Source organism: Mauremys reevesii, linkage group 27 (assembly GCF_016161935.1).
Source record: "Mauremys reevesii isolate NIE-2019 linkage group 27, ASM1616193v1, whole genome shotgun sequence".
Classification (NCBI taxonomy): domain Eukaryota; kingdom Metazoa; phylum Chordata; order Testudines; family Geoemydidae; genus Mauremys; species Mauremys reevesii.
This window is the reverse complement of record NC_052649.1, coordinates 2684679-2696325: the sequence shown is the minus strand read 5'-3', so window position 1 is coordinate 2696325 and position 11647 is coordinate 2684679. Positions and strand designations below refer to the sequence as shown.

General features: G+C 61.0%; 1 protein-coding gene across 1 annotated transcript; it reads left to right on the top strand.

The window, feature by feature from the left end:
* Positions 1-1172: 1172 nt before the first annotated feature.
* On the top strand, positions 1173-6648 carry TMEM92 (transmembrane protein 92). The gene is made up of 5 exons (XM_039516265.1): positions 1173-1238; positions 3587-3624; positions 5068-5145; positions 5803-6001; positions 6535-6648. Exons 1-5 carry the CDS (start codon positions 1173-1175, stop codon positions 6646-6648), a joined length of 495 nt encoding a protein of 164 aa, XP_039372199.1.
* The last annotated feature ends 4999 nt before the right edge of the window (positions 6649-11647 follow it).

The window sequence follows — 11647 nt, the reverse complement described above, 5'->3', positions numbered from 1 at the left end:
AGATGCCACGGGGAGTTTGGGAGCCGGGCCAGGCTGGGAGCCTCGCGAAATGTGTGCGTGTAAACACAGATGGTCGGTCCGGGCTGTTTAATAACAAGGGCTCAGTGAGTAGTAGTGGGGCTGGGGGATAAGGCACCGGGCCGGGACTCAGGAGAACCGCAGGCCCTTCCTTGCTCCGCCACAGACTTGCTGTGTGACCTTGGTCAAGTCACTTACCTTCAATGGCAATTGGGTTTTGCTGCGCTCTTTGGCAAGCTCCGCCTTGATCTCCCCCGATCCTTTTATTTGTATTACTAGAGCCCCCAGGAGGCCCCGTCCTGGCCCAGGCCTCCGTGGTGTTAGGTGCTGTACAAATGCAACACAAAAAGATGATCCCTGCTCTGTCGTAAGGTCTTTAGGCTCGTGGTCGGCTCCAGCTCCATTTATGGCCCCTGGTGCACCGGGGCCCTGGACTGTAGGTGCAGGAGCTCACCAGGGATGATTCACTGTGTCTCCCAGAACGTCCACCCAGTGCCCCACGCGACGGAGCCCGGCTCTCACCCGGGCCTGCTAGGTGCTGCCGGCAGAGAAATGCGGACACTGAGGCTGAGCCTGCTGATGGGGTGGGGGGCGGGGACAGCTTGAGAGCAGGCGATGGGCAGAGACGCTGCCCGAGGCCTTTGCTAGGACGTAGTGACCCCAACCCTCCTGCTGCCCCCACAGCCGGGGGCCTGGAAGGCTCTTGGGTCACTCCCAGCCCCCTCCCGGGGCCAGATTCTCTGCTGGTGGAAATGACGCCGCTTCATGGACATCAGTGGAGTTGCTCCTATTTACATCTGCAAGGAATTTGTCCCATTCGCATCACGTGAGAGATTTTTTTCATCACCCGTCTAAAAAATACCCCCCAGGTGTCCCCAGCGGAGGAGCCTCAGTTACCCAGCCCTCGCCTGGCCCCCAGGCCAGCCCAGTTTGCCCAGTCCCTGGGTTACTGTGGCTTTAAGAGTATTGCTCTGCACCCAGGCACGGGGGGGTAGCAAAGCCTGCCCGGCTGACGCATTGCCAGGGCCCTGGCAGCTTTGCTGGGTGTTGAGTGAAGTGGGGATTTGACCCATCCCCAGAGCAAAGGTTGCAGAGGAGCGAACGCAGCGGCTGTGCCTGAGCGGGCTGGGCCCGGCCGCCTCACTGTGGGGAGGATGCCCCCGCCCCGGAGACCCCCGGCCCACCTGCTCCTGGTTTGCCTCTTTGCCAGCTTCCAGCAGGTAAGAGGGCGGCGGGGGTGGCTGGCGAGAGATCGCAGCATGGGGTATCCTGCTCGCTTCTGCACCTGAGACTGGGGCATCTCCGGACGCAGCCTGGGGCCCGGGGGTTTGGTGCCTTCTTCACCCCAGCTTTGTTATAGCCTTGAGAAGGAGTGTGGTCTAGTGGTTAGAGTGAGGGGGGTTATGGGCATCAGGACTCCTGGGTTCTATGTCCCGCTCCAGTGAGCATGTAGTGTGGTGACTGGGGTGGGGGACAAGGGGAATCAGGGCTCTACTCTCGGTTCTGCACCTGATTTGTTCTGGGACGTAGATCTGGTGACAGTTTCTCTGCGGCGCTGTTTCCTCCCCAGTGGTTAGCAGCCCCCAAACTGCGCAGGGCTTCCCCGATGCAGCCGGGCCCCGGAGCTCTCCCTGCCCGTGGCCTGCTGGGAGCAGCCTCTGCCTGGTTTCGATTCTGTCTCACAGTGCGGCGCATGGTCAGAGAGATGATGGCTGAGCTGTCGCCACCTCCCCCATCTCTGCCCCCCACGAGCCGCCCGCTCGCCAGGGCTGCCAGCTCCTCGCTCACTGAGCCCTGGCACCGCTGAGCCTGCTCCAGTCCCCGCAGGGGCGAAATCCTTCCGCTGGGGAACTCAGAGCGACCCGGGGGAAAGCCCGGAGCAGCCACTGCAGCGTAGCTCTTCCGCCACGGCTACTCCACGCTAGATCCCCAAGGGGGCGCTCTTGTGCGTCTACACTGCCTCCGGGGCTGGGAAGGGCAATGGGTGCAGACGGGGCCGCGCTAGCTGTGCTCGGCGAGCTCGCTACGGCCTGGTCCACACCAGAGTTAGGTCCTCGCTCGCCGCCTTAATAACACCATCACCCCCCGGTAGCGAGGTCACCGCAGTGTCAGCAGAGACGCTGCGTTACTGACCCCAACGGTCACTGGCTGTCACGAGCTGCCCCACGCTGACAGCACAATCGGTGAGGACGCGGCCCGCCGCCCACAGAGCAAAGCGTGGCCGCGAACACACGCTAGCAGGGGCCTGCTCCTTGGGCGACCGACATCAGCACGAGCAGGGCTTTTCCAGTCCAGCTGCTAACCCAACGCTAGCCCAAAGGCGCTGATCTGGGCCCTGTCAGGGGGTTCACAGCATACAATGCAGTCAGCCTCCCAGCCAGTGCACTTAGCCCCATTGTACATGAGGGGAAACTGAGGCACAGAGAGGCGGAGTGACTTGCCCAAGGTCACCCAGGATAGCTGTGGCAGAGCCTAGCTAATGCCCTAACCCCGGGCTACCCTCCCTCTGCCCAGGCATTTCCAGCACTTGGCAACTGAGCAGATGTGGCCTCAGTGAGGGGGACTCAACAGGGCCCCTTCAGCCCCTGATCTCTGGGGGGAGCCCTCCCCCACTACAGGTTAGCAGTAGGAGGTCTGCAGCTGGTTCGTCGCCAGCCCATGTGCAGAGCGAATACCCTGCACCCCGGCTCTGGGGCATGGGTAGCTTGAAGTCCATGGCTTGAGTCATCCTCCAGTCCAACCCCTGACACCCCCTGCTAATGCCTGGCCTGGGTCTGTTCCCAGTCTCCAGCCTCGGCCCGCGGAGAGGCCAGGTGTCCGTCACGGGATCCCCGCAGCTCAGCACCCTGTGGTACGTGATGGGGGTGGGGGGGGATCAACCCTGCCACTCACCACCAGTCAAAGTGCCGGGACTCAGTTGGGGCTAGTGACTCATTTACGACACATCACGTCCTTCCGGGTCAGCGCTCATGCCCTGATGGCAAAGCCCAGGGGCCATTTCAGCCCGAGAGCGCTCTCATCCCAGGACGGGCAGGGTCTCGGCAGAGAGGGGTCTGTGCTTTTTGCATCTGCTCCATCAGAAGGGTTCCAGCGTGATGCACAAACCCTGTATCTGGGGAGCGCTCCCAGCACTGAAATGCAGCCACCTCTGGGCCGGATCGCAGCAGCACTTTAACAACCTGCCGCTACACAGTTAAGGCCGGGAAGGCAAGGAGGACTTAGAGGCGCTAGAAGGGAATTACCCATGTTGGCATTTGGCCAAGACACCCGGGTTTGTGCTGGAGAGCTGTAATGGCCAGCAGCACTACAACCGTCACGGTACGGCTCATCTCAAAGAAGTCAGATCACATCAGGGTTGTGTGGGGGGGCAAATGGTAAAATTGGCTCCAAAATTAATAATAACCAAATAATCCAGCCTCGGTCTTAACTTGGCCTCCTCCTCTGAGGCCCTCAAAGCGTTTTCCAAGTGGAGGGGGGGGGGCCCTCACTGCCATTGCACAAATGGGGAAACTGAGGCACAGAGGGCCTGCCTGGCCTGCTCTCACTGACGCTTTCTCTCCCTCTGCAGGTCTCGCCAGGCACTTTGCTCCTCTGCGGGATCTCCTTGTAAGTTCTGTGTGTCCCGCTCAGCCCCCGTTCCCGCCGGCTGGCACTGCCCCACCTCACTACTGCCCCCGCCTACGGGGCATTATCCTTCCCAGGCAGTATCACTGTGCCCAGCTGTCACAACACCTGCCGTTCCCCCCACCCCAGCCACCATGCCACGATCCCAGCCCTGCCCCTGTGGGGCTTCCAGAGCTGTTAGCCATAGCCCGGGTGGCTAGCAATCCGGGGTGCTGAGTCCCCATTCTCCTGGGGCCCCCTTCACACCACTCTGATGGCAGGAAATGAAAGGGATTTTCCCCTCTGCAGGCCCCTCCCAGGCTCGTGGTGCTGTTACCCGCACAAAATTCCCTGTTACTCACACTCTAGCGACACCCACCCTTCCCCTGTTCCTAGGGCTCAGGGCATAACCTCGGCAGCGTAGGCACCATCACCCCTTCCTGGCTCCTAGAGCTCTGGGTGAGAGACATCCACACTTCCCCTGTTCCTAGGGCTCGGGGCGTAACCTCGGTAGCGTTGGCACCATCACCCCTTCCTGGCTCCTAGAGCTCTGGGTGAGAGACACCTGCGTTTACCCACGTCCTAGGGCTCGGGGCGTACTCTTCTGCGGGTTTGCGGGGTCTTTGAGCAGCGAAAGAGCCTTACACAGCAATAGCCGACTTAACCTCTGTTGAGTAACAAGCACCAAAACCAGACTGCACACGCTACACAGACAGGGCTCCCCACTCCCAGTAAGGCAGCTGGACTTTTCTTGCTGGCCAGTCAGGATCAGGTCCACCCGGAGGCCTCCAGTTTCTGCCCGGTGTCGCTGGCCGAGTGTTGGGATCTGGCAGCTCTGGTCTTGGAGTTTGTTCCCAAAGACCCCAGTTTATATAGTGAAACCTGAGTCTGACTTAACTCTACCTGAACCAATCCTTTTACTACCCAATCCTAACCAAATTCTCTACCCACTCCTACCCCACCCCGGGCCGGTGCAACCATTTCGGCGACCTAGGCGGTCGCCTAGGGCGCTAGGATTTGGGGGGTGCCATTTTCTTCAGCAGCGACCGCGGCGGCCGGATCTTCAGCCGCCCCAGTCGCCGCCAGCATTTAGGCGGAGACCGGTTAGGGTAGGGGGGCTCACCCCTGCCCCGCCTCCTCCCTGAACACACCATCGCCGCTTCATTTCTCCCGCCTCCCAGGCTTGAGGCGCCAATCAGCTTAGGCGCCGCAAGCCTGGGAGGCGGGAGAAGTGAAACGGCGATGGCATGCTCGGGGAGGAGGCGGGGCAGGGCGGGTGCCGCAGGGCAGAGGGTGGGGAGCTGTCCCGGGGCTGCTCTAAGTTACACCCGGGACTGGGCCGCACCCTGCTTGGCCCTAGAATAGGGAGAATGCAGAGTGGCCGTAAAGCTAGCGCTTCCTCTGGCGCTGCCGAGGGAATCAGCCTCGGCTCCCTCTCTCTGCTAGGTGTTCGGGAGAGCACTGCTGCGATGGTCAGTGCTGTAGCCTACACCCAGGAGTCCGGGAGGAGACGAACCCGTTCGGGTAAGAGTTAGAGGAGTTCATGTCCCTTGATCCGCATCGAATCCGGGCCCCCCAGCCCCAGGAACAGCAGGTGCGCGGGGCGGGGGATGCTACCCCGCACAGGGGTGCTGTGAGCAGAGATCAGGCTGGATGGCCCGGGGGGAGGGCAGGGGCTGCTGGGTCACTTGGGCCTGGCGCTGTGTCCAAGCGGGGCAGGACGGGTGACTCTGTCCTCCAGAGAGGGGCGGGTTAGGGGCCAGAACCAAAGCCCCTGGGTGCTAGTGACGTCAGTGGCTATGGAAATGCCGAGGGAGAGCCTGGCCCGCATGGCAGCTGGGCGGGAAGCTGGGTGCCCTTTGTGGGCACCTCCGGGCAGGAGGAAGGCTGTTGCTATGGCAACGTAGCGATGATGGCAGTGCCCGGTGGCCCTGATGAACCCTGTGTGGGAGAAAGACCCTGAAGAATGGGGGGGGGGATGTTGTGGGGCACGACTAGGGACATGGGGTACACAGCGCTTGGTGACGGCGGCAGAGCCATGGCGGCGGCCGATGGGCCGGGATTCTGGAGCAACCAGCTCCCTCCGGGCGCCAGTGGCCATCTCGGCCCCCCACCGTCCCCCCGCAGCCCGTGATCGCACCTGGCCCTGCCCTCTGCAGCCACGTGTCTCTCTCCCCGCAGACTCATCTTCATCCTCACTGGCATGATAATGGGGTTCGTGTGCCTCTTCGCCGCCTGCAAGTGCCTCAAGGCCCGTGCCGCGCTGCACGAGACGGAGGGCGTCCAACCGGCGCAGCCCCAGGTCCCGCCTGCCCCCAGGACGGCAACTCCCGGGCCCCCCTCCCAGCAGCCCCAGGAGGATCCCCCGCCCTACAGCGAGGTGGGTTCCGTCTGTCTGCCCGTGGAGCAGCCAGCACAGTTGCTACAGCCGTTGCCAGCCCCCCGCCAGCTGGTGCAGAACTGAGTCCCCTAGGGCTCCGCCCGCCGTGCCCCGGCTCCTCCTGGAGCTCTACGGCTCGGAGCCCATCAGTGCCCGCTGGCCGTGGGGGTGTGAGCCCAGGTTAGCATCAGGGGAGGTGGGGGAGCAGGGCTCGGATGGCAGCGTTGGCCACTGGCTGGTGCATTGCTGGCTCCCCTGTGCAGCACCGAGCAAGCCGGCTTGATTGGCTCTGGCTCCAAATCAGTTCGTTCTCCTCTAGCACCTTCCCTCGTCGGATCCTGCTCTGCCCGGCCCCCTGCGCCGATCCCTGGCCCCAACTCCCCTTCCCGAACTGGGGATGGAATCCAGGGTTCCCAGTCACCTGCCCCGCTCTACCCACTAGACCACACTTCCTCCCCGGTGACCCCAAATGTCTCTCGGCTGCGGGCTCGGCGGGCACCTGGCAGAGCTGTCTGACACCTTTCCGTTCCTAGGTGGCGTCAAAGCCATTCCTGTACCCGCTCCCTGACATCCCGCCGCCCTGTTACAGCAACGTCGTCATGGCAGACCCTCCGGCAACAGGCGTTAACCACCGGACCACGCTCTAGGGGGCACCACAGAGCTCGCCGCCTGCTGGTGTCACCTTGGGGCAGTGGCCATTAACACCCCGCCACACACACTGCCAATCGCTCTCCAACGACTGCCATGATAAGCCACCCCCTGCCATGGGGGCACCAGCCAGGAAGGGGCAAGGGCACCGTGGCAGGACATTCCCCCAGCAGGAACCACTCCCCATGGACTCCGCCCTGTGCTGCGGACACCAGTAGGGTGGGGGTGAGGTTGGGGGCTGCCAGGGCTGGGCTGGGGCGGGGTTCCTTTGAGGCAGTATTGCAGGGGACAGCTGCCCCCTCTGGTTGAAATACTCAAAGAGGACGCTGGGCCTGCTTTGAGTGGCATTGTGACCCCGCGTGCCAGGGCCCAACACCATTCAAATATGGCCCGGCTGCCCCTCCGTCAGACACGCCCCTCAAATATGGCCCATCCGCCTGTTTGATGCAGGGGCAGGCGGGCCAAATTTGAATGATGTTGCTGGAACCTGGCACATAGGGTGGCAACGCTGCTCAAATCTGACCCCCGGTGCCCCTCTGACATGCACAGCCCATTGTTTTTAAAGACAATGTTGGCAGCCCTAGTTCAACCCCACAGCTTGGCACCATCAATCATGTGTGGTTTGGGGGGTGGGGGAGGGCAGGGCAGGCACTGTGAACTCACAAGTTCTTCTGAGCCCTCCGCCGTGGGTCTTTTGCATCATGCAAGGCCAAGGGCAGCAGAACTCCGTGGCCAGTGCTGAATGCTTCAGAGGGCTGAATGCCACCCCCAGTGTATTGTATTGTGCAGCAGGCAGGGAGATTCCTGCCTGACCCCCAGCAGGGGCTCAGCCCAGGCCTTGAAGCATGGGGATCACTAGTCCTCATCTTCGCAAGAATCACTGGGGTGGTTGCGCGTCACAAGATTATCACCTGGTGATTCAAGTGAGGCGCCCAAAAATGGCCGTCAGCATCTGCAACTTCAGCCAGGGAGAGGTCAGGGGTGAGGCAGGCGCTTCCCCAGGACTCCCTCCTGCGGGGGTCTTGCATCTTCCTCAGATGGTCCTGCAGACATGAGTCCTGCACCCCCCACCCCCTCGCCCCCATGGCCAGAGACAGGGGCCCGAGCCCACCTTATCTTGGCACTGGCTGACTTTTTTTTGCATGGCCCGCTTGACTCACCAGGCGATAATCTTGATACTCAAGCCGTGGGGTTGAACCTCATCGTCTTTCACAAAAGTGGTCTGTGCATGACAGAGAGGCACCAGGGCCAGACATGAGCCACGCCGCGACCCTGCGTGCCGGGTTGTAACATCCTTCAGATTGGGCCCGGCTGCATCAAAAGGGCAGCGGGGCCAAACTGGAGTGGTGCTGGAGCCTGGCCTGGGGGGAGGGGGCCGAACCCCACTCACCTCAGGCCCCTCCCTGTATGTGAAATGGGCTGTTAGCCCTGGCGGCTGCTGCCTCAGGCTGTTTGCTTGTTCACCTGCTTGCCCTGTGTCGTTAGCCAACGGGCCAAACCGAGCTGCTTTTATTTATACGTCCAAAACCTGCCTGCGTCTTGTTTGCTGTGTACGTGCGAGGGCCTGGTCGCACGAGGACGCAAATCAGTCCAAGTGAACTGCTGGCCTGCGTGGAGTCTGCAGGGGGCGCCGGCGAGCTGAGGCTCGGTTCCCCCATTGGAGTAGGGGGTGGCCTGTGAAGGGGCAATGTTGTTGTGGGGGGGGTATAACTGATCGTATTGGAAACCCGGGGGTGGCCAGGCACGAGCCTGCCCACTTCTAAAGGCCCCTCTCCCAGCCTAGCGGGAGGGACCCCTGGACCCAGGGACCAAATGAACACGGGGGACAACAAATGAGAAAAACAGGACTTGAGGTGAAGGTTGTAGGTTCAAAATGAGGGTAGCAGCTGGGGACACCGAGCAGAGACCCCCAGACATCACCCACTGCTCCTCAAAGGCGTCAAGGGAGCCAGCGGACGCTGCCCAGTGGAGCTCTGCCCAGATGCATGAAACTAGGGAGGAAGGGAAATAGGCCCCAGTCGCAGAGCCCCCTCGTCCATCCGCCTCCTGGTAGTGTAGATGGAGCGTTTGGCCAGGGCCGGGAGGAGATTGACCAGGAGGTCACGCGACTTCGTGGGGCCACGGATGGGGTGTGCAAAAAGGAACAGGTGCGGGGAAAAGTGCAGCCAGACCCTCAACCAGAGGTTCTGGAGGAGCCGGAATAGGGGCTGCAACCTGGCGCATTCAGGATGGGCATGCGCCAGGTTCTCCCTCACGCCGCAAAAGGGGCAGGCCTCGGGCACGGGTGCGAGCCGCGCCAGCTACACGCCCGTGCCCACGGCTCAACCAATGTCCCCGGTGGGCTGTGGGACCAAGGTGGAATGAAGGCTGGCCCACCGGGGCTCCTCACCCTCTGGAGGTGGAAGAGAGTCCCGCCATTTGGTGTCGGGGCGGGACCCGAGGGTGAGTGGGGCTGAACCTTCCCATAGGGGAGCTGGGCAGTGGAGGGGTGGGGAGTGGAAGGCAGCAGAGCTGGGGGCTGGAGGACAGGTCAGAGGCTCGGATGTGGGGGTTGAAGCTGGAGGAGAGAGCTCCCGGCTGAGCTGGCAGGGTGGGGTCAGTGGGGCAGGGAGCAGGGTTGGGACACAGGGAGGGGACAGGCGCCCACTGCGCCAATAGGAGACAAGGTGCCTGGGGGGTGCCGCTGTCCTTTGGCCCCAGCATTTGCCCCACCCCGGGCCGGTCCAGAGAGCAGGCAGCTGCTGCAGCCCCCGGCTCCTCACCGGGGGCAATAAAAGCGGCTCCCGCCCCAGGCGATCACGTGGCGAGTTGCTACACTCTGGACTTTGCTAAGTTCCACGGGCCGAGCCCCTGAGCACCCGCTGGCCCTGCAAGGGGGGGGGGGGGCAGGTCCCAGCCTGGCACATGGGGCAGGGACAAGGACAGAGGTGGCTTTAAATCTCCTTTGCTGTCTCCACACTGTGGGACCGGCCAGACGCTCCCCTTATCCCCCTGGAAGCTGGTGCTGCAGGCCAGGCCAGCGTCAGCGCAAACAACTCTCTAGCGTCCCACCTGCCCGGCAAGCGCTGTCCCGTGGGATGCTCTGGCGCCAGCCAAAAAGGTTCCAGGGACCTTCTCAGTGCAACCTCGTCTCCTTCGGGGCCAGACTCAGAGCTCTTCAGAGCATTAACCCTGGCAGCGTTTCAAGTGGGGGCTCGTCCAGGATTCCAACTGGGAAGTCTCTGAAGGTCGGGATGGGCTTCCTCAGCTAGGGGAAGTATGTAACCCACACACCCCCTGGGTGTGGTGTTGTGGCACCAAGACCACGTAGAGAGATTCATGAGTTTGCCGTACAGCAGGGGGTGGCAGCCTTTCAGAAGTGCGGTGCCGAGTCTTCATTTATTCACTCTCATTTAAGGTTTCACGTGCCAGTGATACATTTTAACATTTTTAGAAGGCCTCTTTCTCTAAGTCTATAATATAGAACTAAACTATTGTCGTATGTAAATTAAATAAGGTTTTTAAAATGTTTAAGACGCTTCATTAAAAATTCAATTAAAATGCAGAGCCCCCTGGACCGGTGGCCAGGACCTGGGCAGTGTGAGTGGCACTGAAAATCAGCTCACATGCCGCCTTCAGCACTCGTGCCATAGGTTACCTACCGCTGCCCTACAGCCTTAGCTAACAGCCAGGTGGCTTTTAGTTCATGCACTAAGCTCCAGAGGTCCCCGGTTCGATCCTGCCTGCGGACAACCAGGATCGGTCGGTGTTACACATGCGCCCAGCATTTTCTCGTGTGAGCTCTGCTCCCCCTGTGATCCCCAAAGTGCCAGCTGAGCCCACGTCCTTGCTGAGCAGAACATTTCGTGCCTTACTGCCGAGAAATGTGGAGCATCAGGAAATAAGCCAACAGCCAGCAGGGCAGGAAGGGAGATCCAGGACCAGACAGTGCCAAGGTACACATGACAGAGCGGATGGGGAGTAACCCAGCTGGGACCAGCAGCAGACAATTCAGGCATCAAACCAAGCGTTACAACCTCCGGACCAACCGCCCGGCCCAGACAGGGCCGGCTTTAGGCCTATTCCACCAATTCACCGAAGTCAGGCCCCGCGCCCAGTGAGAATCCCTTCCCTGGCTAGAGGCGCCTTGTTAATTTTTACTCACCTGGCGGCGCTTTGGGTCTTCAGCGACACTTTGGCAGCGGGTCCTTCAGTGTTGCTGAAGACCTGGAGCCAGTAAAGGACCCGCCGCCGAAGTGCTGCCAAAGACACACAGCACCGCACAGTGAGTACAACGCCAGGTATTTTTTTTACATGTTTTCTTTTTAAGTCATCCTTGCCAGAGGCCCGTGGAAACTGTTTGAATTGGGCTCCGAACTTCCTAAAGCCAGCTCTGCACTTAGAAACCCTAACCCTAGGGCGGGAAGCCCTACCCATAGGAACCCTAAACCGAGCTCAGAGTGCCCTACCCATAGAAACCCTAACCTTAGCTCCAAGTACCCTACCCACAGGAACCCTAACCCTAGCTCCAAATGCCCTACACTTAAGAACCCTAACCCTTAGGGTGAGAAGCCCGACTCATAGTAACCCTAACCCTAGCTCCAAGTGCCCTACCCATAGGAACCCTAACCCTAGCTACAAGTCCCATACCCACAGTAACCCTAACCCTAGCTCCAAATGCCCTACACTTAAGAACCCTAACCCTTAGGGTGAGAAGCCCGACTCATAGTAACCCTAACCCTAGCTCCAAGTGCCCTACCCATAGGAACCCTAACCCTAGCTACAAGTCCCCTACCCATAGGAACCCTAACGCTAGCCTCAAGTGCCCTCTCCACAGGAACCCTAACCCTAGGGTGGGGCGCCCTTCCCATAAGAACCCTAACCCTCGGGCTGGACGCCCTACCCACAGGAACCCTAACCCTAGTGCGGGAAGTCCTACCCATAGGAACCCTAACCCCAGCTCCAAGTGCCCTACCCATAGGAAACCTAACCTTAGGGCAGGAATCCCTGTCCATAGGA

Bases quoted from the DNA above. Each gene is read 5' to 3' on its own strand.
- TMEM92 (XM_039516265.1), top strand. From the start codon at position 1,173: ATGCCCCCGCCCCGGAGACCCCCGGCCCACCTGCTCCTGGTTTGCCTC. The intron at 3,625-5,067 runs GTAAGTTCTGTG...TCTCTCTGCTAG, and splicing joins CTCCTCTGCGGGATCTCCTT to GTGTTCGGGAGAGCACTGCT. The intron at 6,002-6,534 runs GTGGGTTCCGTC...TTCCGTTCCTAG, and splicing joins ATCCCCCGCCCTACAGCGAG to GTGGCGTCAAAGCCATTCCT.